General features: G+C 43.3%; 2 protein-coding genes across 7 annotated transcripts in view; one reads left to right on the forward strand and one right to left on the reverse strand.

Annotated features, from left to right (window-relative positions):
* etv4 (ETS variant transcription factor 4) overlaps positions 1–9,838 on the reverse strand; it is a 57,184-nt gene extending 47,346 nt beyond the window's left edge. For both annotated transcript variants that reach the window (XM_061810503.1, XM_061810501.1), the window contains exons 1-2: positions 9,543–9,838; positions 9,437–9,459 (exon numbers count right to left, since the gene is read on the reverse strand). The gene's annotated coding sequence lies outside the window, so the exon portion shown is untranslated. The remainder of the gene's footprint in view (positions 1–9,436; positions 9,460–9,542) is intronic.
* Positions 1,147–24,516, forward strand: LOC133495626 (melanopsin-A-like). Of its 5 annotated transcripts, XM_061810498.1 has the most exons (12): positions 4,480–4,718; positions 12,160–12,296; positions 13,264–13,397; positions 15,734–15,937; positions 17,472–17,643; positions 17,751–17,912; positions 17,983–18,090; positions 18,174–18,345; positions 18,426–18,530; positions 20,132–20,203; positions 21,457–21,674; positions 22,706–24,516. In XM_061810498.1, exons 1-11 carry the CDS (start codon positions 4,599–4,601, stop codon positions 21,646–21,648), a joined length of 1,578 nt encoding a protein of 525 aa, XP_061666482.1. In that variant the 5' UTR covers positions 4,480–4,598; the 3' UTR covers positions 21,649–21,674; positions 22,706–24,516. The 5 variants fall into 5 exon arrangements, with proteins under 5 accessions (XP_061666483.1, XP_061666480.1, XP_061666482.1 ...); XM_061810499.1 differs by lacking the exon at positions 4,480–4,718 and adding an exon at positions 1,147–1,251 and having other exon boundaries at positions 21,457–24,516; XM_061810496.1 differs by lacking the exon at positions 20,132–20,203 and having other exon boundaries at positions 4,445–4,718.
* The last annotated feature ends 1,225 nt before the right edge of the window (positions 24,517–25,741 follow it).

A 25,741-nucleotide genomic window follows, 5' to 3' on the forward strand; every position in this document is an offset into this window, starting at 1 on the left:
GCCCGTTCCTGTCAATTCACGTCCAATCTCTCAAAACAAGCGCCCAATTGATCGCGGTGCCATTGCGCGTTTGCGCTTTGTCAAACGTCGAACGCGCGATGACTGGATCCATCCCGTGACCGCCCTCGGAAAGCGTCACCTTTATTCCCTTAACAATGTTGACAGAACTCACAATAACGCGACATATCCGGTGGCCTGCTGGCGTTTTTTTTTTGTTTGCTTTGTTACTAATGGACTTGTAACCACAGGTGCTTTGTGGCTTTTGCAAAGAGAGTCTCACACGCTAACAAAAAAAAAAAATCTCTACATGCTATCGCCGCTTCTATCCTCAGCGGTGACGACAAAAGTCACGTCAGGCTTTTCCGATTATCAGTTCAAAAATGACGATTGAAAACTGTAGGAAGCCATCCAGCAGGTACCTAAATTGAATTGGCCAAATAATTATTATTATTTTTTTTTAACTTACCAATTTAAAATGTGACAAATACAGACATTTTCATTTTGTTTAACTCGAGCTACGGATGTTTGTGTGTTTTTGTAAAAATTAAAAAATGAAAAAAATCCCCCCCATTGTTTTTTTTAAAGTTAGTCTGCACTTTTGTCAATAACAAAAGAAAAAGTTTACAAGACTGATGGCCAAGTCGATAACAGATACGGAAATGCACTCCCATCTTAGAGTACTTTACTACTAAAGCATACATTTTCAGCAAAAAAATAAATATATTTCTTAAATTATAACATCAGAAAAAGCAAAAAAAAAAATGTTTAGGCTTGGAACGGATTATTTCTTTTTCCATTCATTGTGATGGGAAACATCGATTCGGTTTAGGAACAATTAACTTTTCGAACCATTTTCTGGAACGGATTGTGCTTAATAACCGAGGCGTCGCTGTAATTCCTTTTCAGAAGAGGAAAAATGACTAAATTGTGAAGAGTTGCGGTGTGACTGGCGTGTCTTGCATCTCCTTTGAGGACGTCTGTTGGCTTGTCCCAGTTTCCCCCCCCGAGAGCCGGTGTACCGAACATTACCCGAAAAGGACGCCGCGTTCGTAACCGTCCGCCCTGACTGTGAAGGGAACTGACTTGACAGTCAGCTGAGTCGCTGCTCCGGGCCTCCTCCACCACCAGTGCACTGAATTCCCTTTCATGTGCTCACATGAATGCCTTATTGACACGTCGAGCACCTCCCGGACACGTCCGACCATAAAGTGGATCGCTCTGAATTTGTTCCACCCGCACATCACGAGTACGGTAAACAATCATTTTATTCACCTTATTTGGAAAAGGTTTGGTTTTACGTTCTAGTTTTCTGATCGAATTTACGTCTCAGCCGATAATTAGCAATTTTTGCTGATAGATTTTGATGCCGCTGACGTCACTGATCGGCTCCGAGAAGTACATTTACTTTGTCTTGCCGTAGCGCATTGTATATCTTTATTTTATATAGCAGAATTTATTTAGGGTTTTTTTTTGTGTGTCTTTTGACATAGTACGGTAATTATCTGACGGCCAATAAAGTTATAAACATACTTTTAATGGGATACGGCTCGCAAGCATTAAAGGCGACCTATTTAACCGGAGCAGTAGGCGGACTCATGCCACAAAGACTGTTATTGTTTCCAGTAGGTGTGATCCTCTTAATGCAAACCACATCATACATCCCAGGAAGTTGTTACTCAAGTCTTTTAAATGCTACATTTTGTGATGCCCATGAATGATTTAAGGCGTTCCTCAGGGCAGAGGGATTGGGGATCTTGCCGTTCTAGTGCGAGGGATGATAGCATTTTTTTTTTTTTCCTCCCCCCACCGGGAGGGGAATTTGATCTCCGATCTCGATTTTTCACTCTTGCGGGATCCCGGAGGCGAGTCGCCGGGCCAGCGTCTGAGTGTTATCCCGCATTATGGAGAATTAGTCGGCATTTGGCAGCATGAGGCATGAATTTTTTTTTTTTTTTTTTTTTTTTCCTAAATTGACCACTCGGGAAACGCCATGTTGTGTAAACGAGGAAATGGGTTTTGGGGTCGAGCACAGAAAATGAGCAAAGCAGATTGTCATTTTGCTCCAATTATCTGCCAGCAAAAACGTCATTAATATTTTTTTGTCTTTCAAGTATTTACATTATTTGGTTTTAGTTTTGTTTAAAACAGTATTCAAAAAACTATTTTTATTTGAAATACATATTTATATTTGAATGTTGAATTTATTTCATGTCAACAGCTTTACTCTAACCTTTTTAATATTATATGGCTTCATTTCATCCTTTTTCGGAATTTGTTATTCATATTTCAGTTGCAGCTTTAATATTTATTACTTTGGCTTTTAATCCTGTTTTTTTGGGGGGGGCATTTTCATACTTTTATGCAATTTGTATTTTTTTTCAAATATTTTCCTTTTTTTTCTATAAGCAATATTTTCCCCACATCAAGCACTGTTTACCTTTTACCATTTTTATTTCTCGGATTTATCTTTTAAGTTCTTTCATTTTTTTTTCCCCCACCAATAGCTTTTATTTGCCTTTGGGTTTTTAGTCCGTTTTTATAAGTAACTACATTTAATCTTTTAATCTATTTCTCATTTGATTTTTGTAGTTTTATGCAATTATATTTTTTTACTTTTAATCTTCATTTTGTTTTAACTACTTGACAAAAACAATTATAATTTTACCCCTTTTTTAAAAATTGATTCAAAATGTATTTTACATACACCTTGTGCAATTTTTTTTGTATTATGAGATTTAAAGTTGAGGACCACTACCAATCCTGCAAATGGGCGACTCGGGAAATCCGGTGTTGCCTACGTAGTAAAGTGGATTTCGGGGTCAAGAGGCCAAGTCGTCCTGATTGATGGCGGCGGACAGAAGCGCTAAAAGGACGGCCGGCGATCCGCCGCAGCTGGAAGACGGTCCGCTGATCAAATTCCTCAACGTCCCTCTCGCATTCTTGACACGGGCCCATTTTTCCCAATTCATCTTCCCGGCGACAGCAGCTTAAATGTCATCTCCGATCTGCCGAGAGCGAACGTGTTCCTGGAACAAATCGGCGAGATGCGAAGAAAGCGCGTCGCGCTGCATTATGGGACGGGAATGAACTGGCAGGGCACTCTATTAGGGACACCCGCACCAGCTCACGAGAACTCGACAAATTCTGATTAAAGCGCTCGCGCATTGGAATGTGTTGTAATTTGGCATGCAGTATATTGATTTAAATTGAGTAGAACTACAGTGAATACTGTTATCCAACGTCTCCGTTCTCAAACAAATCTGTTGCATCCATCCAATATCTACCGCTTTTTAGTAGTAGTTTCAGCAGGGATATCCAGACTTCCCTTTCCCCAGCCTCTTCTTCCAGTTCTTCCGGAGGGATCCCGAGGCGTTCCCAAGCCAGCCGAGAGACATGGTCTCTCCAGCGTGTCCTGGGGCGTCCTTAGGGTCTCTTTCCGGTGGGACGTGCCCGGAACACCTCACCAGGGAGGCGTCCGGATCAGATGCCCCAACCACCTCATCTGGCCCCTCTCGATGCGGAGGAGCAGCCGCTCGACACTGAGCCCCGTCCGGATGATCGAGCTTCTCACCCGTTCTCGAAGGGAGAGCCCGGACACCCTGCGGAGTAAACTCATTTCGGCCGCTTGTATCCGGGATCTCGTTCTTCCAGTCACGACCCACAGCTCATGCTCATAGGTGAGGGGAGGAACGTAGATCGACTGGCCAATTGAGAGCTTCGCCTTTCGACTTAGCCTCCTCTTTACCAAAACAAATCAGTTTCGCAATTTCTGTTGTTTGTTTTCAAACGTAAATCGGTACTCGAACGCCTGCGACAAGACCTGGAAATAACATAACGCGCACGACCCGACCAGCTGACCCACGCCGCGCGCGTTATTGTCTATAACGCAGCCTCTGTACGCAGACGTGGGAAATATCCATTCGGTTCTCGATCAAGTCGTTTCTCGAACCGCCTTGTAGAACGGATTGCGGTCGAGCTGTAGTTTCCGTTTGATTTGGCCAAAAAGAGTGGCACCTGATTCATTTCCCTTCATGCATTTAATTTTATTTTAGTATTTACTTTTTGTGATTAATGGCTTAATTGATTCATTTCCCCTTTTGGCTTCAATACAATTGCGCCGTCTACACAATTATTGATAGGGTGGTGGCCGGGTGTGTGTGTGTGTGTGTGTGGGGGGGGGGGTGTAGTAGGAGATCCCCAATAAAGAAAAACCAGAAAGTGAGTTGAATGGGCGGGGTGGGGGGTGGCGGGGACGACTATGGCAGACCTACTGACACACTGCCTGCTGGGGAAGCTGTGAATGTTGGATTGGATGCTGCACACAGAGTGTGTGTGTGTGTGTGGTGGGGGGGGTGCAAGGGAGAGAAGACGCACAACTCCCTCCCTCCCTCCTCCCTCCCTCCCTCCCTCCACCATCCCTCCAACATCAGCCCGTGCAGTCACACTCGGGCTCCACTCCCGCGCGCTCACTATGAAAGCGTAGCGCTCGCGTCGCCGTCCACTTTCTACGCGCACGCCGAGCGCGCGTGTGGATGTGAGCGTGCGTGCACGTGAGCGCGCGCGCATGCGAGCGTGCGCGAACGGAGCCGAGCGGACGAATGGACTCCGGGCCGCTGATCGGACCCGGCTTGCCCACGCCGGACCCGGCAACTCCGTGGAACATGAGCTCCATCAGACCGCCGCACCGGCTTATGGAGCTGCTCCCGGTCGCCACAGCCGTGAGTAGAACAATCCCCAAATGTGTTTTTTTTTCCATTCATATATTCAAGTGTGAATGAATGGATGAATTTCATGAATGAATCAATGAATTCCTCCATCCATCCATCCATTCTCCCGTGCCGTCATTCACAAGCAAACTGAATGGATGCGGTGACTTAGGTGGTCTTCAAGCGCGAGCAAAGCAGCGGCGGCGGGGTGTTGGCAAGTGGCGCAAAAAAGAAAAAAAAAAATGGAAAAATAAAAATAAATAAGTGGGATTTCAATCAGCGAGGACGCGCGCGTTGTTGTTTGACGACCTCCGGCGCTGCCCCCCCCCCCTCGCCTCAACTGGTTTTATCTGCGCGCTGCCGTGTGACAGAAAAGCTGCACTGAAGCCTCCTGGAAAGTGCATTTAAGCAGCACGCCCGATGTTTTGCTTTGTGACTCCAGAAAGAATCAGAACCACCACCCCCCCCCCCACTCGCCTCCCATCTACTCCTCCTCCTTCTCGCCCTGGGGGAAAGTCGTCTTTTTTTTCCTTCCTTCTTTCTTTTTATCAGCAAGCACTGGAACTGCTTGTACTTCGCTCCACATAATAGAGTCACTGAGTGAGTGCTGTCATGGTGGGTAGTCGGGGTCCAGAAACGCCCCCCCCCCCCCCAAGGGTGCGGGCGACACATGAGGTCCTACAATTTTTTTTTGTTTGTTTTGTTCCGTTTCAAGGGAACGCGAGGCACACCTGTACAACTGAATGGCCATCGGTTTATTATATACACTTTTTAAAATCAAACGATTCAGGAATTCAATTCAGCGCCTTTACTTTAATGTTCTGTTTTATATGTCATATTTATAATTCCAGTGGACCGCCACATATTGGCGGGCGGTCTGGCATTTGTGGATTCATCTATTCATGGACTTGGAGGTGTGGTGGGGGGGTTGAGAAAGAGCCTAACCCCTTCTTCTTCTTCTTCACTGTATTTTCTTTCCTGCTTATTTGTGTTCCTTTGACAGGATTTCTTGTTTGTTTGTTTTTTTTTCGGGGGGGGAGGTTTTTTTTTTTTTTAAACAAATTTAAAACTGGGTAACCCCAAAATTATACTGTATGTTGTGTATGTTTTTTTTATGTACTTAGGACATCCATTTCTCCTATTCAGGTCAAGATTTTATGCCTAGTTGCTAACAGTTTCTTCATCAAATGTTACAATTTTTGCTTCCTGTATATTGAATAGTAGATGGATGAAACTAAATACCTGTTAAAGTGAACATCATCCATCAAAATTTCAAAAATGTATTGATTTGAACCTCTAAAGCACAGGTGTCAAACTCAAGGCTTGGGGTCCAGATCTGGCCCGCGGAGGAAAATCAAATGTATCAACTTCCATGATTTATTTTTTTTTGTTCAAATCTGTACCAAAATTTGAAATTATCACACAATAAATGATAACATTGAGCTATTACAAGCATTTATGTGTCACCAAACAACAATAGTTAGAAAAACCCATTCCCCTTGATTTCTGGATTCCAAAACTCATTCATGAATTTCATGTGCAAATATGATGAGGCGGTTAAAGATTTTTATCGTTTCACAGCCATAACGGCCCTTTGAGGGAAACCGCAAGTACAACGTGGCCCGTGACAAAAACGAGTTTGACACCCCTGCTCTTCAGTGAAAATACCTTGTACACAACAAAAGCGAGGCCGCAGTTACATTTTTGTACCTGGTTGAGCAATACAATTGGAAACTATACCTATATATTTTTATTATGATTCATTTTTATTTTTGCTAGTCACTGTAGACTCGGGTCCCTCTTGCAAACAGCAAATTCACCGCCCACTGCAATTTTTTTGCATATAAATCTATTTCATTCATAACATGTTTTTACTTTTATTCTCAGCTTTTTCATTTAGCATTTGTTTTTTTGAACTGTAAATTATAATTACCTCACCACTTGTTTTTTATGGATGCATGTCTTTTTTCATATTTTTCTCCCTTTCTGGCCACCATACCTTCCCTTGTTTGTATTGAGATCGGCTTAGCGGCTTTTGAGAGACACTCAAACAATTTTGAATCATTTATGACCTAACATAACATAACTACTGTAGATAGTGTTAAAGATTAGTTATGGTGGTCTAAGATCACAGATTTTGTGCATTTTTAATTATGGATCGGACTTAAAATCTTATCTTCTGATTGTTTGATTTATGACAGCCATACGCTTTAATTATATCTTATCAATGCGATGCTAGTCTTGGTTTCGCGCATTTAATAATGACGCAATGAGACAAAACTGCTTTTTAAAGATTTATGATTGTTTTTCTTTTTTTTTTTTTTTTTTTTAAAATAGAACTCAACTTTGTTGGAATTAAATTACCTAAATGCACCCGACTGGTTTATTTATTCCACCAGTGCATTCGAGATCTTAACTTGAGCATAAAACAGTATCTTTTGTTTTGATTTATGATTTTTTTTGTTTGTTTTTGTTTTTTTTTCCCCCTGGAGAGCTTCATTGTCATATGCGTTATCAAGATAACCTCAATGCAGTAAAAGTTTTGCCACAAGCCAGATAAAAACAGCTTTTGAATGATTCATAACATTTATGAAGAAGCAGAAGTCCATTGGCATCGAATATCGTCATATCGTAAAACTGCTGCATTTTGCCATTTGGGGCGGGGTTATGATATTTTTGGTTGAACGGCATACAGCTTTTATCGAGTGATTCGAGGATTCTTTTTTTTTTTTGTTTGTTTTGGCCTGGAGATAAACGTTAATCAAGCGTTTGTTTGAAGTGGATGTTGGCCCGCGAGATTCCCTGCTTTTGACTAATTGCGGAAGCAATGCTAACAAGCTACTTGTTAGCGCCAGCCGCAATCAATATCTCATTAAACACAACGGCGCCAAAGTAAAAACGCACGCGGTCCATTTAGTGTCTTTCTGCACCTGGAAACCTTCTTGAGCTCCCTCCTTCTCTCCCTTAGGGTTGCTTTTTGTCCTCATTCATACTTCTGTCCTTCTTTTGTTCCTGCCATCCTTCCCACAGACCTACTTCTACATTCACATTTCTTCCTTCCTTCAAATGCATTTTAAATCATGTATCTGTCCATCCTTTTCTCTCATCCCTGATTCCTTCCTTCACTCATGCTCATTTTTCCATCAACTTACATCCTTCCTAAACGTAAGCCTTCCTTTCCACCCTTTGTCCTTCCCTCCTGACATCCTTCCTTCCATCCCTCATGCTGCCTTCCTTTGCTCAAAGCTACTTTTCTGCTTTCCTCGCTGGCCTTTTTCCTTCCTTCCTTCCTTGTTTGACCTCTTTACTGCCATCCTTCCTACACACCTACTTTTACGTTCACATTTTTACATCCATCCTTTTCTCTCATCTCTGATTCCTTCCTTCACTCACGCTCATTTTTCATGAACTTACATCCTTCCTAAACGTAAACCTTTCTTTCCACCCTCAGTCCTTCGTTCCTGACATCCTTCATGTTGCCTTCCTAGCCTCTCTCTCTCTCTCTCTCTCTCTCTCTCTCTCTCTCTCCTTCCTTCAAATGCATTTTAAATCATGAATCTGTCCATCCTTTTCTCTCATCCCTGATTGCTTCCTTCACTCACAATTTTTTTTATTAGCTTGCATCCTTCCTAAACTTAAACCTTCCTTTCCACCCTTTATCTTTCCCTCCTGACATCCTTCCATCCATCCCTCCTGTTACCTTGCTTTGCTCAAACCTACTTTTCTGCCTTCCTTTCCTCCCTCAGATGCATTTCATGAATCTGTCCATCCTTTTCTCTCATCCCTGATTCCTTCCTTCACTCACTTTTTATTAACTTCCTTTTTGCTTTTTGTCCCTTGCTACCTGTGACTACTGATTTAACATCTACTCTTTGGGTTTTTTTTTTCATATTGTTTGCACAATAATCACGTTAAAAAAAAAAAAAAAAAAAAAAAAAAAAAAAAAATAGTCAAAACATTTCTGGGGCCCACCCTGTCTTCACCCGTACTTATAAGTTTTTCTTACAAATGTGTGTGTGTTGGCAATAAGACGACAATACAAAAACAACTTCGGAAGCTAAAAACAAAGAAGAGAAACTTCATTGAAAGTCGCCATCTACTGACAGCTTGGCAACAAAAAAGAAATCAATGAATAAAAATCAAAACTTGGCAATTTGACAGCTTTGCCTTACTCCTAAATGCAGCAACTTCACAGATGTGTTCATCTAAGAGGAACTGTATGAAATCTGTAAAAATATTCATCCCTCAAAAACCTGGAGCGTGAAATTTGGTCAGCATGTTTATCACGACAAGACCCCAGAAAAAAATAAAGCCTCAAAAACCAAGCGTGAAAACACACCAAGTCTGCCATTTTATGGTCATTTGAGTCATTTTCAGAGGTCTTTCAAAGAGTAACTACACCTCGACATTTTTTGTTGTTGATTGCAACCCAATATGAAATGTGTATACAAGTAAACTCATCTTAATATCCATCGTTTATCGCCGGGTTTAGTTTCCAGATAAGTGAATTCCGCAATCTAGCAACCACATTTTTTTTTTCTTTAACACATCAATTTTTTTTTATCAACTGTATGACTCTTCCCAGTGCCACACTTACTCTTCCCCACCCTATTAATCAACACCATACTTGTGAATATTTAATATCCATTTAAACATTTTATACTCTAAATCTTAAACTCTAAAATACGCATACCATACAAAGTAACAGCAAAAAAAAAAAAGATACTCACCATTAACGTTGAGCTCAATTGTACTGCAAAGCCAGAAAGAGCATTGTTACCCTATTAATGATTATTATCAACAATAATAGTAATAATTTATGAACATATTTATTACCTTGCACCTTCAAGTGGTCGAGAAATTCCATCTTTACTGCAAGATTGCTGCTACTTGCTAGCATCTTGCTCCGCTGCTAACTGCTAGCCCGCTATTACCATGTTTGGTTGGCAACTGTAGGGCTTGAAGCTGAAACGTCTTCCAATGACACACAGCAAGACGTCAGTCTATTTATTTTACATATTTATCTCCAATTTAATAAGACCGCAGCGAAATTGAGGCTACACCAATGACGACAATTTCTTTGCTAGCCCACAGGTGCGGGGGAAGCGATGCGTTCAAAGACACTCGGAAATCTCACACTCATCACAATTGAGGGTTTTGTACTGCACAGTACAGGTATTTTAATTCCTTGTAATATCGGTGTCAATAAATTGTAGTTTGTGTTTTTCCACGATTTGGTCTAGAAAACCACGAAAATCCAAAAATATACATCGAAGAAATTGCGTGATATGGTGAATTATCTATCAGTAATATGAATGCGATTTTTAAAAAAAAATCTACAATGGCTTGAATCCACAATAGGTGATCCGTGATATCGCGAGGGTTTGCTCCTCATACACGACAACAGGCAACCTTTTGATATGTATATATATATATACTTTTGCGACTATAAAACATTAAAGACACGAGAGTCAATGAGCAATGGAAGGTCACCAGTAACATGATGATGCAGAAACGTGTTTTTTTTTTTTTGACAACTGTGGTAATGATCCAGTCCTCCATCCATCCAATAAAGTACCATGCAGATAAATGACGAGACATAATGAAGAATTTAAGATTCGACCCGCAAACATCAGAATTATGATTCCCACATGCTGATCACTCACCGTGATAGCCAAAAAAAAAAAAAATCTAATTACTTTGAACGTTTGTAATTGATTAATCATATTTTAATTGGTCAAGATCAGTACTTGTGATTCTTTTGCATACCACTAGAGGGAGCCGTGACACCCCGAATCGCCGCTGCAGGTGCTAAAATTGCAACGCGGACATTCTTGGCTTTCCGTTACGTTTCGCGTCAAGTGGCTCGCGTCTGCTTTGAAGCGCTTTTTGTTTTCTTTCCTACTGCGGAGGTACGCACGCCGTCGCTCGTTCTTGGGAAAATCCTTCCCCCGTTGTTGCGTTTCGTCCACTGCTTGACCTTCGGCGGGTCGTCACGCAGGCCATCAATACATCCATCGTGACTCACCGGGAGGGAAAAGTGCTGAAAAAATGGGGAAAAAGAACTCTCAAAATAAGAACTTTGTTATGCCAAATATATTTTATCCTGTGCTGTGCGTGTTAATTTTCAAAATGGGCCAATTTTTGAGCCATATGGAATCTTCCCATCTGCACGCTAATTTCCAAGCGCAATTGCATCCAATTAAAGCAGCACAGAATAATATTTCACATAGGAACGGGCGTCCCGCCGCGGCACATACCGAAGATGTTTTATTGTTAATCATTTCCGATCAATCTTTGGGATTGCGTGCGGATTACAATGCCAGCACGTGTGTGTGTGTGGGGGGGGGGGGTTGCCCTATACGTCCGTTTGTTTAACCGTCGTCAGGATTGGCTGAGTCGGATAAAAGTCTTCGCCATGGCAACGGTCAAGTCAGACGAGGCCCGCGCCCTCGTTACAACTTCCTTTTTGTCATCGTTATGCTCCATATTGCATTATTGCCGCTAATGACCTGGGGCCGGTCGGTGTGCAGATTTTATCGCGGGCAATTTCAGAGAAATAATCATTTCCCTTGCATGAATTCATTGCTTGTGTCTACATGCATTTCTGTTTCTATTCATTATCGTAACTTATTATTATTATTATTATGATGATCAATTTAGTGTTGTTTTTTGCAGTTTGTTTCAGTTGTATTTTCAATTGTATTTTTTCCAGATTTCTTCTCAATTTTATTTTATTTTAAGTTTTCGTTAAAGTCCCTGTAAAATGAAAATAAACGTCTTACTCGACGTAGCGCATATAAGAGTGTTGTTAACAAACCTGCCAAATTTGAATGATAAGTACACAAAATTAGGCTTCAAAATCATGAAAAAAAAATCAATTGGCACTGTTATAGATTGTGAACATGATCGCTGACTGTGCCAAAATCAAAGATCTTGACCATAACCCGCAAAAATGGATGCTACTGTATCTAGCGTATTTCCTAGACCTGGACATGTCTGCAATACATCGCACCTTGCCGTCAAGACAACGAGGCGCTTTAATGCGTCCGGGCCAGCCGCACGCTGACTGTCATGTCTGACTTTAAAAAAAATAATAATAATAGTAATGATTTTATTTTAACCTACAAGCTTCCATGCGTGCACTCGCAGCATGACAACGAGGCCCTCTAAAACGGCCGCGCCGAAGATGCAGTTTTTCGGGGTGTACCCATAACTAAGTAGCTACGTTGTCTTTATCACAAACTCGAATCCAAGAGCTTTCATTGTTGTGGATAAGCGACTCATGCTAGGTGCCTCTCCCCCCCAAAAAAATAAAAATACAATGAAACGCTCTAGCGCCAGTTCTGTTTATGTCGTCATTTAACAGTCGAGGTGGTTTTTCTTATCTTATTTTTTTTTTTTTACTGTATTTGGGATTTTATGACTCTCTCTTCACGCTTTCCGCCAGCAGGGCGCGGTGGCGCCGAGCTACCCTTTCCCGACGGTGGACGTCCCGGATCATGCCCACTACACCATCGGGGTGGTCATCCTCGCCGTGGGCATCACGGGCATTCTGGGAAACTTTCTGGTCATTTACGCCTTCTGCAGGTACAAAGTAGAAACTTTTTTTGTTGTTCATTAAGGGCGGCACGGTGAACTCACCTGGAAAGCGTTGGGCCTCGCAGTTCTGAGGTCCCGGGTTCGATCCCGGACCCGCATGTGTGGAGTTTGCATGTTGCGTGGCCTTTCTCCGGGTGGGCACTCCGCTTTCCTCCCACATCACAAAAACATGCAACATGAATTGGACACTCTAAATTGCCCCTAGGTGTGATTGTGAGTGCGACTGGTCATTTGTCTCAATGTGCCCTGCGATCGGCCGGCGACCAGTTCAGGGTGTACCCCGCCTCCTGCCCGATGACAGCAGGGATTAGGCTCCAGCACTCCCCGCGACCCTTGTGAGGATAAGCGACTTAGAAAATGGATGGATGGACTCTAAATTGCACCGTCGGTCCGCTTGTGACTGCGGCTGTTTGTCTCTATGTGCCCTGTGATTGGCCGGCGACCAGTTCAGGGTGTACCCCGCCTCCTGCCCGATGACAGCAGGGATAGGCTACAGAACTCCATGCGACCCTTGTGAGGATGAGCAGCTTAGAAAATGGATGTATGGATGTTCATTAAGAATTTGAAAAACGTTTTACATGGTGACAATCATAATGATAATTCCAATGTTTTTTGCAAGGGGTCATTTGGGGTTTTTTTTGTCATTTTTATTCTGATTTATTGTATATATTTCCTTATTAATTTTGGAATTTTATTTTTTTGTCTCCCTTGTGTGCGTGATTTTAAACTTTATTTACAATTTCTTCATTAGTCATTGTATCTATTTTTGAATGTTCTATGTTACTGCTTTGATTTGTATGAATTTATTTTATGCATTTGCTGTTGTATTTATTTTTCATCTTTTTTTTTAATTTTCAAATGGAATTGGGAGTTGTGTCCCCCCCCCCCCCCCCCCAAAATCCTGTACACCCAAATCCAATCAATGAGTAAACGCGAGCGTGTCGCGTGTGGGCAGAAGCCGCAGCCTGCGGACGCCGTCCAACGTGTTCATCATCAACTTGGCGGCGGCCGACTTCTTGATGTGCGCGACGCAGGCGCCCGTCTTCTTCGTCAGCAGCATGCACAAGCGGTGGATGTTCGGCAGGAGAGGTGAGCGCGTCCCGTTCGTCCCGCAGGCTGCCTCGGCGCCCGCCGCCCGCACTTTGCATTGCGTCAACGTTGAGACAGGACCGTAGACCATGTACTTGTCTCTTCTTTGTTGTGTGTCTCTTCTGCTTTGTTTTTGTCTATTATGTGTTCATGTCTATGCGGTGTGTGCTTGCAAGCGTGTGTCCGTGCGTCTCTTCTGCACGTGTGGCTCATGCGTGAGTTGTTGTCTGTGTTGTGTGTATCTGAGTGTGTTTGTCTCGTGTGCATGGCTGTGTAGATGTGTTTTGCGTCTCTTATGTGTGTCTCATTTATTTGTGTGTGTGTGCTCGCATCCCAGCGGGAGCGCCGATATAGAGGATCCGCTGATCAAACACCGATAGTCCTTCAGGAGTTGTTCTGACCTTGCAAAGTCGGCCAATGGCCGCCGCCGCCGCCGCCGCCGCCGCCTCACTGATGGCGGCTGAAGAGAGACAAAAAAAAAAATAAATCATTTAGTGATGAAAAGGCTTCAGTAAAAGCAGATGCGATCCCTTGCCCACGTTTTAACCATAGACAATAAAAGATGTCGCAAAACATAAAAGGTCGCGAGACATCACAAAACATGGCAGAGAACACCATTGTTTTTTTATTTTTTTGTTCTTCCTCTTTTTTTTTTGGGTTCAATTTTCCCGTAATGATTTAAGTATTCCCGCGAGTTGTCTTTAGGCAGCGTTCGGTTGTGTGCACCTTGGCCACCGTGGGGCAGCGTAACACAACAATGCACGTACTAGCAAAGAAGAGTTTCACAGCTAGGTGAAACAATGAGCTGCAGAAATATTTGTCTACACGGAGGATAAAGAATATATGCTTGCAAGTATTGTTACAGGATATTATCTTACACTTTGTGCTGAAAGATTTTTGCTTAAAGGGAAATTGTCGCTGTCATTCCCGCCCGAAGAACCGTCCGAATAGTCAGCATTATTTACAGCCACAGGTTCAAATCCGTACGGAAGTATTCCTCCGTCTTCCCGATCGACCGATACTGCTACTTCTTCATCAGATGAGGACAAATCTGAAAAATCAGTGCTGGGCATAATGGTGTCCAATATAATGGAACATTGGGAATGGCACGTAACACATCAGATTTGCGACCGTAGGTCATGTGACTTGGGAAAATGGCGGCACATCTGAAAATTCGTAATTGTTGATAAAATTCTTCTCAAAACACAATTTAATGAGAGAGGATTTAACGTCACATTGTGAAAATAAAGTACATATTACATGACCTATTGGATACATTCTGACGCCAAACTACCGGAATTTCCCCTTTTCTCGTTAGCCCGTCTATGGTGTTTTGCATTCCATTCATCTGATCCGTTACCCAGGGTCACTCGTATCTCAAAGCACATTTATTCCTTCTCTTCCTTCAAATGCACTCATTCTGCTCTCCATTTTGTTTTGTTTTTATGATTCCGTCATTTCCGTGCGCCGCCGTTGTCCACTTTGCTGCCGCCGTCAAAACTTTTCCTCCCCCACGGTGGCTCTCGTAATGGCTCATTCCATTTGATTTTATTACTTCATGACTGATAATGATCATAAAAGTAACAAAATATATTGTTAGTATAATTTGTTTGTGCCAGGACCAATTTCTGTTTTATTGGGCTTACTGTGAGGCCCGTTAATTCGGACCACATGTCGCGCTCGGTCACGTCTACCTGCAAACTCGACATTTTTGCCGCCGGTGGTTCTTTTGTTTATTTAATTTATTGAACTTTTTCCATCTAATTCAGTTTTGCTCCGCAACATGAAATTTAGTAAGACGCGTCGTATCGTGAGTAGAGTCAAGAAAAAGTCTGACGAACCCACCCACCGGACCCTCACAGGATGTTTGCCATTTTGGTGAGAGGCGGCCATTTTAGTGTCATTTTGGATATTTACGTTTCCATCAAAAACTGAATGTTGGCAAGTTGAATTCGAAGCATGTGGCTAATGCTAAGTTTCGGGTGAAGCATGGCGGCGAGTTGTGCTTCCCCCAAACCCTGAAACAGTTTTGATCTGGAGACCTTTTGGTTACGTAGCCGATGAGGTTTCCTGTGAGGTTCCAGATTCTTTCCAACTTAGTCCAGTAAGATCGTTTAACACACGAGGATGAGGTCTTTGTTTGCTTCCAAAATCCTGCGACCCCAAGCTCGTTCCACCCGACAACGTAAGATTTGTTCGGCATTCCCGAAACAAAAACAGGAAGTCTGCCGTTTGGCTGCGGAGCTATCAGCGTCCGATTTCCGAGAACCGCTTCGCACCTTCGTCCCGCCGTCGCGACTTTCCTGACCTCATGTTTTCTCCTTCGCCGGGCACAGGCTGCGAGTTGTACGCCTTCTGCGGCGCCCTCTTCGGCATCTGCAGCATGATGACGCTGACGGTGATCGCGGTGGACCGCTACGTGGTGATCACGCGGCCGCTGGCCTCGCTGGGGGCCATGTCCCGCAGGAAAGCGCTGGGCATCGTGGCGGCGGCCTGGCTGTACTCCGCGGGCTGGAGCTTGCCGCCATTCTTCGGCTGGAGTGAGCGCCGACGTCGTTTGTGTCGTTTCGGTTGAACGCGCGAAGGCGATTAGACGGTATCACGCTCAGAAGGGTTCGCCCGACCGCGGCCACTTAACGCGACAGGTTGTCAAACGCACACGCCGACTTGGTGAAAATTGCACTTTTTTTGGTGTGCCCCCCACCCCCACTCGCCCCCACCATTAGCTCTGCAGATGCCACTTAAACGCAAGCACAATAAAACAGATGCGTATAAATGCTTGGGTGCGCGCTGAACAATCCGCCGTAATTGCTGGTAAGCCGGGCATTCACGCGGTTGGCTGCGTGATTGGAGACACAAGGCGAAAAAAATAATAATATCTATCATGTATCATGCCCCCCCCCCTCGCCGCCCCGCCCAAAGATAGAGAAAAGAACAGGAAGAATAAAAAAAGGGACTATCTGAAAGAAGATTCCTTGCGTATTAAGCGATAAAGCAGTCGTCACACAAAACCGAAGACAGGAATTTGGGGTCGAAAGGGGTTTCCTCCGCAGGGTGTCCGGACTCTCCCTTAGAGAACGGGTGAGAAGCTCGGTCATCCGGGGGGTGGGGATCAGTGTCGAGCCGCCGCTCCTCCGCATCGAGAGGAGCCAGATGAGGTGGCTGGGGCATCTGATCCGGACGCCTCCCTGGTGAGGTGTTCCGGGCACGTCCCACTGGAAAGAGACCCCGGGGACGACCCAGGACACGCCAGAGAGACCATGTCTCTCGGCTGGTCTGGGAACGCCTCGGGATCCCTCAGGAAGGGCTGGAAGAAGTGGCCGGGGAAAGGGAAGTCATGGCATCCCTGCCGAAGGTACTTCCCCTGCGACCCGACCCAGGAGCCAGATTGAGGTGGCTGGGGCATCTGATCCGGATACCGCCCGGACACCTCCCTGGTGAGGTGTTCCAGGCACGTCCCATCGGAAAGAGACCCCAGGGACGACCCAGGACACGCCGAAGAGACCATGTCTCTCGGCTGGCTTGGGAACGCCTCGGGATCCCTCCGGAAGGGCTGGAAGAAGTGGCCGGGGAAAGGGAAGTCTACTTCCCCTGCAACCGGACCCGGAGAACCGGTGGAAAATGGATGGATGGATGGATGGAGGAATTTGGGGTCCCCAAACATTTATTTAGTCCCAGAACTGTACTGAAATGAAGACGAAGAATAAGAAAATACGTCAACCTCGACATCGTCGTCTCCTCTGTTTTATGCGATAAAGCAATAGCATACATATGGAAAATATGGGGACCTAGGATGGAGCTTTGGGAACTGCCAAACAATTTAATACAAATTAGCATGTTTTTAATACAGCGTGCAAATACATTTTACAGATGATGCGGTCTAGGGAGATAATTTTCAATTTGGATTATTACATCAATGAATAGTTTACAAGATATGAATACAATTAGCCATTTTATGACTGTTATTTTCATGAATATTGTTTTAATTTGGGGGGGGTCCTTCTTTCGGTATAATGAAACTAATCGGTAGAATTCATTCAAAGACGAGCGTACACGGTTGTCACTCCGTCGCAGGCGCTTACGTCCCCGAAGGCCTCATGACGTCGTGCTCGTGGGACTACATGACGTTCACGCCGGCCGTTCGCTCCTACACCATGCTGCTCTTCACCTTCGTCTTCTTCATCCCGCTCTTCGTCATCATCTTCTGCTACTGCCGCATCTTCCGGGCCATCCGGCACACCACCAGGTCAGTCAAACGCGGCTCGACGAGCGGCGTTAAGAAAGGCCTCCCTCGGCCGCACGACCCACTCGAGCGCGGGCACTAAACGGCCAAACGCCGGCGACGGCGGACAGGGCCTTCGGGAAGATCAACTGCGAGGGCAGCAGGGAGTCGGCCAAGCGCTTCCACAAGCTGAAGAGCGAATGGAAGATGGCCAAGATCGCCCTCGTCGTCATCCTGCTCTTCATCATCTCCTGGGCGCCGTACTCCTGCGTCGCGCTCACCGCCTTCGCCGGGTAGGTGGCCTGACGTCACCTTGCTCCTGGTAGCATCTGGATGATTAGGATTATTTTTTTTTTTTTGCAGGTATGCACACCTGCTGACCCCCTACATGAACTCCGTCCCGGCAGTGATCGCCAAAGCGTCAGCCATCCACAATCCCATCATCTACGCAATCACGCACCCCAAGTACAGGTAAGGGCCACGTGGGCGGGGGTGGGGGGGGGGGGGTCATCAGATCGCATCACGTGACCCGACCGATGATCATCTCGGGGCAGGTCGGCCATCAGCCGCTACGTGCCCTACTTGGGGGCGCTGCTGTGCGTGCGGGTGCGCGACCGCCTGAGCAGCAGCAGCTTCCAGTCCACCCGCCGCTCGACGCTCACCAGCCAATCGGAGACCCACCGCCACGGCAAGCCCGCCCGCTCCTCGCAGTCGGACAGCGAATCGGTGAGTGCCGCTCCCGTACAACCGCCCCCCCCCCCCGGTTCGCCCGAGTCTCACCGGCCCCGGCGTTTTCCCCCCTTCAGGCCCGCTTCTCCGACATGGACGACGACAGCTCCGTCCGAGCGCCCGCGAACCCGCCGTTGCCCTGCGACGTCAAACACGGGCCCCGTTCCAGCCAGAGGTTAAAGGTAAGGGGGCTTCAAAACGATAGTCACTTTTAAAAATGAAAAATGAAAAAAAAAAAAACAATAATGATATTCCAGCATGTGGCTCTTGAACATTATCCCGATTGTTATCTTCTACTCAAAAATTGTGCTGATTTCAATCCAAAATGTTGAAATCTTGCGCAATTGTCTGCTAAAGTGCAATCAAATTGAAGACATCTTTTGACCCGTTATTGCTTCTAAATCATTCTAACGTTTAATACGGATATCAGATTTATGAAAATACCAAATACCGTGGCCGGGCGTCACATGCTTCTTTCGATGTGGGCCAAGCGCTTTATGCAGCATTTCCGTCGCCTGACGTAATCATCTTAGTCGGCCGAAACCCACAGGGGCCGGGACCCCTGAGGCCTCCGTTGCAGCGGGTTCAAAAACTAATCCAGTAATCTGGGAGTTGCGGATTTAATCCGCAAGATCGCATGACGCCTTCCCACCGACTCGCTTGTCAGAGCAAGTTGACGACGGGGAAGTTTGATGATATTTTTTATCTGACATCTCACTTTTTTTTTTTTTTTTTTTTTAAAGTCTCATTTTCGACCCGCTGGAATATTCCAGAACGTACCGTAATCTCTTTTTTTGGGTGCTTTCACTTCTTAAGCGCTAATCTCGGGTCTCAACTGGGATGCGGTCACTCAAAGGGAGCCAAATCGTTTGAATGTGGTTTTGAGATTGGAACTCAAATAAATACATTTTTTGACATGTATTTGTGTATTGTATGTATGTATTTTATTTATCCTATATTAGCATTAATATTTTCAACTAATCTAATTCATCAAATTAAACTTTTTTCTAAAATAAAAACATATGATACAACTTAACCATTTTTTATTTTATCAAATAAAGTATTATATCTTCATTTTTTATACTGTTTTTAAAATAAGTACAAATTGTTTCTTGTTTCTTTCTTTTAGACATTTTCCAGTTTAATATTTTGTACATTTGTTTTTCATTTTTTAAAGAAATAGTGGGATATCTTGAATCATTATTTTTTTATTATTTAACATCTTGAAAAGTATTGAATCTTAAAAGATTTTTTTTGTTAAAAAAAAGTGCAATGTCTTGTAACAAATCCCTGCTTTTTATTTCATTTTTTAAAATGTAATAATAATAATAAGTGTAATAACTTGTAATGTGCGTGGGTTCCCTGTCAAGTCTTTTAACAGTTTTAAAAAAATACAGCGGGACATTATGTAATGTTCTTTTTTCAAATTTTGTTTTTTGCATTTCTCAAATCTAGTTTTCAAACTATTTGATGTTTTTTTTAGTAAAAATGGAATTTATGTTGCATTTTGTTTTTTATTTTTATGTAGTTATTTTTTTAAATGTAAGTATTAAAAATGTAATATTTTGTCATTCAAATTTTTGGACGTTTTTACTTTTTTTATGTTTTTTTTTTGTTGCATTTTTTGGCATCAAGGATTGAATATTTTAAAATTTAAAAAAAAAATAATTTAACTTGTGTAACATTGAAAATTAGACAAATGGTGTGGTACTGTGCAAAATTTGTACTTTTTTTGTTGCCACTTTTTGTACCGGAAGCAAATATTTTATTTGTACGCACGCAGAGCGTCACAGAGGCCGAGGACATCTCCATGTGGGACCTCGGTCTCCTGCCGAAGACGCACCTTCCTGCCAGTGTAAGCTTCCTTTGCGCCCCCGCCCCCACCCGACCCCCCTAAAAAAACTATTTGGCAGTACAAAAACAGGAATTTCTTTGTTGCCGATCAAAAACTTTTCAACCTTATTCCACAATTAAGTGTACGGCGCCCGTTTGCAATGACCTTTTTTTGTGCTGCGAGTTGGTTCTTTTGGACCTTTTCAAGGCCACTTCCTGCCAAAACTACATATACATAAATTACCATAATGTGTGTCTGGACAATTTATATATCTATATATATATTTTTTTTTTTTTTTTTTTTTTGAAGACTCCAAGGGCAGCAAGCGCATGAACCACCCTCCGCTGTTTTTCTTTCTTTGACCTTTCCAAAGAATGAAATCGCACGCTTTTGTCCAAGTGGCCCAATCGCAGGCTCGCTCGTTCCTCAAACAGAAAAAGGAGCCACTTTGATCGATGGGTTCAAAAAGGGGCTTCTTGGTCGGGAGGACGGGGGCCGCGTTCGGCGCTCGGCCCCGATCGATGCGCCAATCATCTTCCCCGTCTTCCCCCCCCCCGACGGGCAAACTGCGCTGAATTATTATCGACCGTGAAAACTGCATTTCCCCACAAACTTGTTCAACGGCCAATCAAAATGCCATCAGAAGCTTATCCTCACAAGGGTCGCGGGCAGCGCTGGAGCCTATCCCGGCTGTCGACTGCCAGCGGGCGGGGTACACCCCGAACTGGTCCCCGGCCAATCGCAGGGCACATAGAGACAAACGGCCGCACTCACAATCACACCTACGGGCAATTTAGAGCGTCCAATTAAATGTTGCATGTTTTTGGGATGTGGGAGGAAACCCACGCAGGCACGGGGAGAACACGAAAACTCCACACAGGCAGGGCCGGGATCGAACCCGAGACCTCAGCTTCCACCTTTTTTTAAACCTATTCTATTTTTTTTTTTTTCTGTTCAGACCAAAGCAATAAAAATATGTAAATTAGTACTTTGTTGCCATCCTGTGGCATTTTAGTCTCGAGGAACTAAGTCGTAATCCCCGTTGGTATATTGTAAAAAACCTCAGAAAATGATCTCAAGTCGACACAGTATGACGTGATACCATCTTCACTTTTCAATGAAATGATAAATAAAATGATAACAATAACAATATCATTTTAAGAGCGCTTTATAAATCTCCGGAACATAAAAATAATACTAAAAAGCATTTTTCGTGTACTATTTCAAAATTGCTGTAATTGCAACCAATTTATTTTTTTTATTTTTGTGGCCAGCTCCTGAGGGCAGCGGACGAGTTCGCCCCGCGGACGGCGAGCAAGACGCCGCCGGCGCCCGCCGTCATCGTCACGTCCATTTCCAGCCCGCCGATACTCCACAGCCTGCCCGGTTTCCACGGCAACCACAGCAAAAGCTCCAAGGCGTCGCTCGACATCGCCCGTCTGGACACGGCCACGCCCACAGCGTGAGCGCCGTCACGGCGACAGACGCGTTTGTAAATGTGGATTTTTTTATTTTATTTTTATTTTAAAATGGGAGCATGCTATCTGCTAGCAATGCTAATTCAACACCCCAGCAAAACGAGGCCGCAAAGATCGTCTGTGCTTCCCTAGCGTCATCCGGCACATCGTGAATTACCGTAATTTACGGCCTACAAACCGCAAATTTTTTCACACGCTTTCAACCCTGCGGTTTATGCGGTGATGCGGCGCTAGTGTTAGTGCGGGGCTAGCGTTAGCGCAGGGCTAGCGTTAGCGCAGCGCTAGCATTAGCGAAGTTTTTTTTTTTGCACAATAGAAAAAACATAGAACTAGCTACGCACTTTTCTGGCTGCGCGAATTCTTCTTAAGAGATTCGGGCACATTTTTGCCAGATACTCAGGGTGGAGAAAGCCTGAAACGGGGACCTTCCCTGGCAAATTCAGTCGTCCGTACATTCGCCCGACAACTTTTGCACATTTGTTCTTGGGGTATGTCCGGCGCCCCAGGAAGCTGAAATGTCACACTGCACATGAAGTTTGATGACATACGCCCAAAACACGTTGCGAATTTTTTTTTTCCGAAAGCTGATCAAAGAGGCGCTGTGGTCGTACTTAATATTAATTTGTGGAGAATATCAACGCCAACTTCAAACTGGCAGCGGCTTTGAAAAGTGGCAAATACATTCATCGTACATCATTCACCTTACTTCAAGCTATCAGATAATCATGATGGCTGCCAGGGAAAAAAAATGAAGTGAAATTGGTCCTCCTCGCCAGTAGTTGGCGCTACACTATGGCGATTTGACACTTTAGGCCAGGGGTGCCAAACTCATTTTTGTCGCGGGCCACATTGTAGTTACGGTTTCCCTCAGGGGGCCGTTATGACAAAAACCATCATCTTTAATTGCCTCATCATATTTACACATGAAATCTATAAATTAGTTTTTAATTTGAGATTAAGTATAATGGGGTTTTGAAACATTATTCATATTTTGTAACACAAAAAAATGCGTTAACATTATCATTTATTTGAAATTTTTGTCCAGATTTTCATAGGAATCACGGAAGTTGACGCAAATGATTTGCCTCTGCGGGCCGCATAAAATGACACGGCGGGCCAGATCTGCCCCCCGGCCCTTGAGTTTGACACCTGCGGTGTAGGCAATCATCGTGTGTGTTATTAACAGAAAAAAAAATGTATTCATTGCAAGAAATTGTGTTAATTGAAATTTGATGTATCAAAACAACTACTGCTATCAGTACCCTGGATCGGCAGAGTACTCGAGTGAACTGGTGTTCTGGTCTGGAAAAAAAAAAAAAAAAAAGGGATGTTTAACATCCCGAGTTGTATAGTTAATAATTCGTATTTATTTGTTTATATGCCGGTCTGTCAAAATGTATAAAATCTTAAAAGTAACTCTGGATTTTTACTTACTTACTTCTATTGGCTTTATTTCATACAGATTTGTTTGAAATGCTTTTCTTCAAAGTGAATTGTAGCAACAGCGGTCCACAAGTCCCGATTGGCCCACCAAAACATTCAAAACATAAAAAAAAAGTATTTTCACTTTTCATGTCTGCGTTACCATTTTCTTGAATTTTATTTATATTCACGCCAGACATTTTGTTTGGCCGCGAAAAAAAAAAAAATGCAAACTTTCTTGTTATTGTTACAATTTGTGGACAAAGGTTTTTTGAGACCTTGTGGTCAGTTCGGGGGGGCAAACGTTATGCTTAATTAAACAAAGAATTATTCAGAATTAGTCCATTTTCATTGCAGTGTACAGTCAAAAATTTTGATTTGTGGCGGGAAATTACACAATTGAAATAAATCCTAAAATATACACACATTAAACAAAATTGATTTAAGTGTATGTAAATTTATTTTTCAATTTTTTTTGTTCTTTACACTGTAACAGCAAATTATTTAATGACCCCGATACATGAAAAAAAAATTGAATACCAAAAAAATAACTCAATATGTAACAATATAAAATTTCTTTTAATTGAAAAAAAATCACAATATTTTTATATTACTTGTACAACTATTTAAATTAGAATTAAATGACCAATTATTTGATAAAATCTGTGCAATATATGTAAATTGTTTTCTGAATCCCGTGCTTTATTTTAATACAAAAAAATTATTTGAGATAAATGAATGGAAAAAAATGACAAAATAAATGCCTAAATTAATGCAAAAAATAAAATTATTTACTGCCCCAAATAAATAGTAGTTCATGATCATCTTTGTATTACTTATAGTGATTGAATTATTCTGTTTTAAAAATGGAACTGGAATGTACTATATGTATTATTTTTAATTTTTACAATCGATCAATAGACCGGTTATTTATTGAGATGTGTGAATAAAAACATGCCAGTGTAATTCAATACATTTTAATGAACCAAATTTCAGGAGGAAATGGCCCAATTAATGTGGCCTAAATATACAAGACTGTTGCTCATGTAAATACTCGCTGGTTGCTCCATTTAAAAAAATAATAACTAAATAAATGCCCAATGTGAGCAAAAGTATTGGGATGTATTGCACATTTGGTGGACAAAAATATTGGGACAGTGGTTGTTGTTCTACAAAACACGCTGCGCACATATCGTTGACCGTTTACCGTGGAGCACTGAGCCGTCATCACTGTTTTTTTTTATTTTCCGCCATTTTCCTTGTCCCGACTGTACAGAATCGTTTCGCAAAAGATGTAAATATGATGTATAGTGTCACCCAGGTGTATATTGTGCTCCCGCAAAGTCCCGTTTTGTGTTGGGTTTTTTTTTTTTTTAGGTACAAAAATGTCTTTGATGGTTGTTTTTATTTATTTTTCTAAATAAAATTGTTGCTACATTGCGCCGGAGAGGAAGAGCGCAGATCTGAAACGTGCACGGGAAGCTGACGATCTTGACCTTCGACCTGACTCACACCAAACCGCCTGCGCAACTGCGGCGCCGTCTGCAGGTAAAAGACGACACAAACCGAGAATTGCGTGACAATGATAACGGGTTTAGTTTACTAGTTGCGTTTGGTCACATCTAATTATCCATCCATCCATTTTCTTTGCTGCTTATCCTCATGAGGGTCGTGGGAGTGCTGGAGCCTCTCCCAACTGACAACGGGCAGGAGGCGGGGTCGCCAGCCAATCGCAGGGCACATTGACACAAACAGCCGCACTAACAATCACACCTACGGGCAATTTAGAGGGTCCAATTCATGTTGCATGTTTTTGGGATGTGGGAGGAAACCGGAGTGCCCAGCCAGAGGAAACCCACGCAGGCACGGGGAGAACATGCAAAGTCCACACAGGTGGGTCCGGGATTGAACCTGGGTCCTCAGAACTCAGCCGATCCAGTGCTGCTTGCATATAATTATTTGCTTTTTATTTATTTGCACGTGTGCCTAATTTATCCGAGAGTATATCCCGCAATTATGATTAGGTAATCGGTTGAAAAGTATTTAATTACTTTTCATTTTGGGTCCTTTTTTTGGAGGGGGGTGCGGGGGGGCTACCTGTTCTCATTTAACAACGGAGGCTTCAAACACACACACGCGATCCTCCAGCCTTTGTTATTGTTATTTTTAGCCCTACGCGTGGTCACGTGGCACTGACAAGTCCTATCAATATTCATATTTTCTTTCCCGGTGCAGGTGACGAAAATGTAACTGTGTCAAATCCTTTTAGTGTCCTCTTTTGTAGACGCTCGCGACACATGCACACAAATTCTTTGTTTACCGACTTCTGTGACTGCTAATTGCATTACCACAACGGAGACACACACACAGGCGTGACCCCTGAGGTCATGCTTATGTCTCACACACACACACACACACACACACACACACACACACACACACACACACGCTGTGTAAAATGAACTCAAACCTTGCAAGATTAAGGAGTTACTTTTCTATTTCCCAACTAGAAGTTGTGTGGGAAAAAAAAAAAGTTTAAAAATTTATATTTCGGGAAAACTAAAATGTGGACTTTTCCATGTTCAAAACATTGTAACACAAAACTTGTGTTTTACGAGTTTTTGGGAGAGGTCAGGAAGAGGTCATGAATTTATGAGGA

The sequence above is a fragment of the Syngnathoides biaculeatus genome, chromosome 22 (genome assembly GCF_019802595.1).
Source record: "Syngnathoides biaculeatus isolate LvHL_M chromosome 22, ASM1980259v1, whole genome shotgun sequence".
Lineage (NCBI taxonomy): Eukaryota > Metazoa > Chordata > Actinopteri > Syngnathiformes > Syngnathidae > Syngnathoides > Syngnathoides biaculeatus.

What these genes read in the sequence shown, in the direction of transcription:
- LOC133495626 (XM_061810496.1), top strand. Translation starts at nt 4,565, where the DNA reads ATGCGAGCGTGCGCGAACGGAGCCGAGCGGACGAATGGACTCCGGGCC. An exon ending in GCCATCCGGCACACCACCAG is followed by an intron (nt 17,644 to 17,750) that starts GTCAGTCAAACG and finishes GACGGCGGACAG; the next exon opens with GGCCTTCGGGAAGATCAACT. An exon ending in ATCACGCACCCCAAGTACAG is followed by an intron (nt 18,091 to 18,173) that starts GTAAGGGCCACG and finishes ATCTCGGGGCAG; the next exon opens with GTCGGCCATCAGCCGCTACG.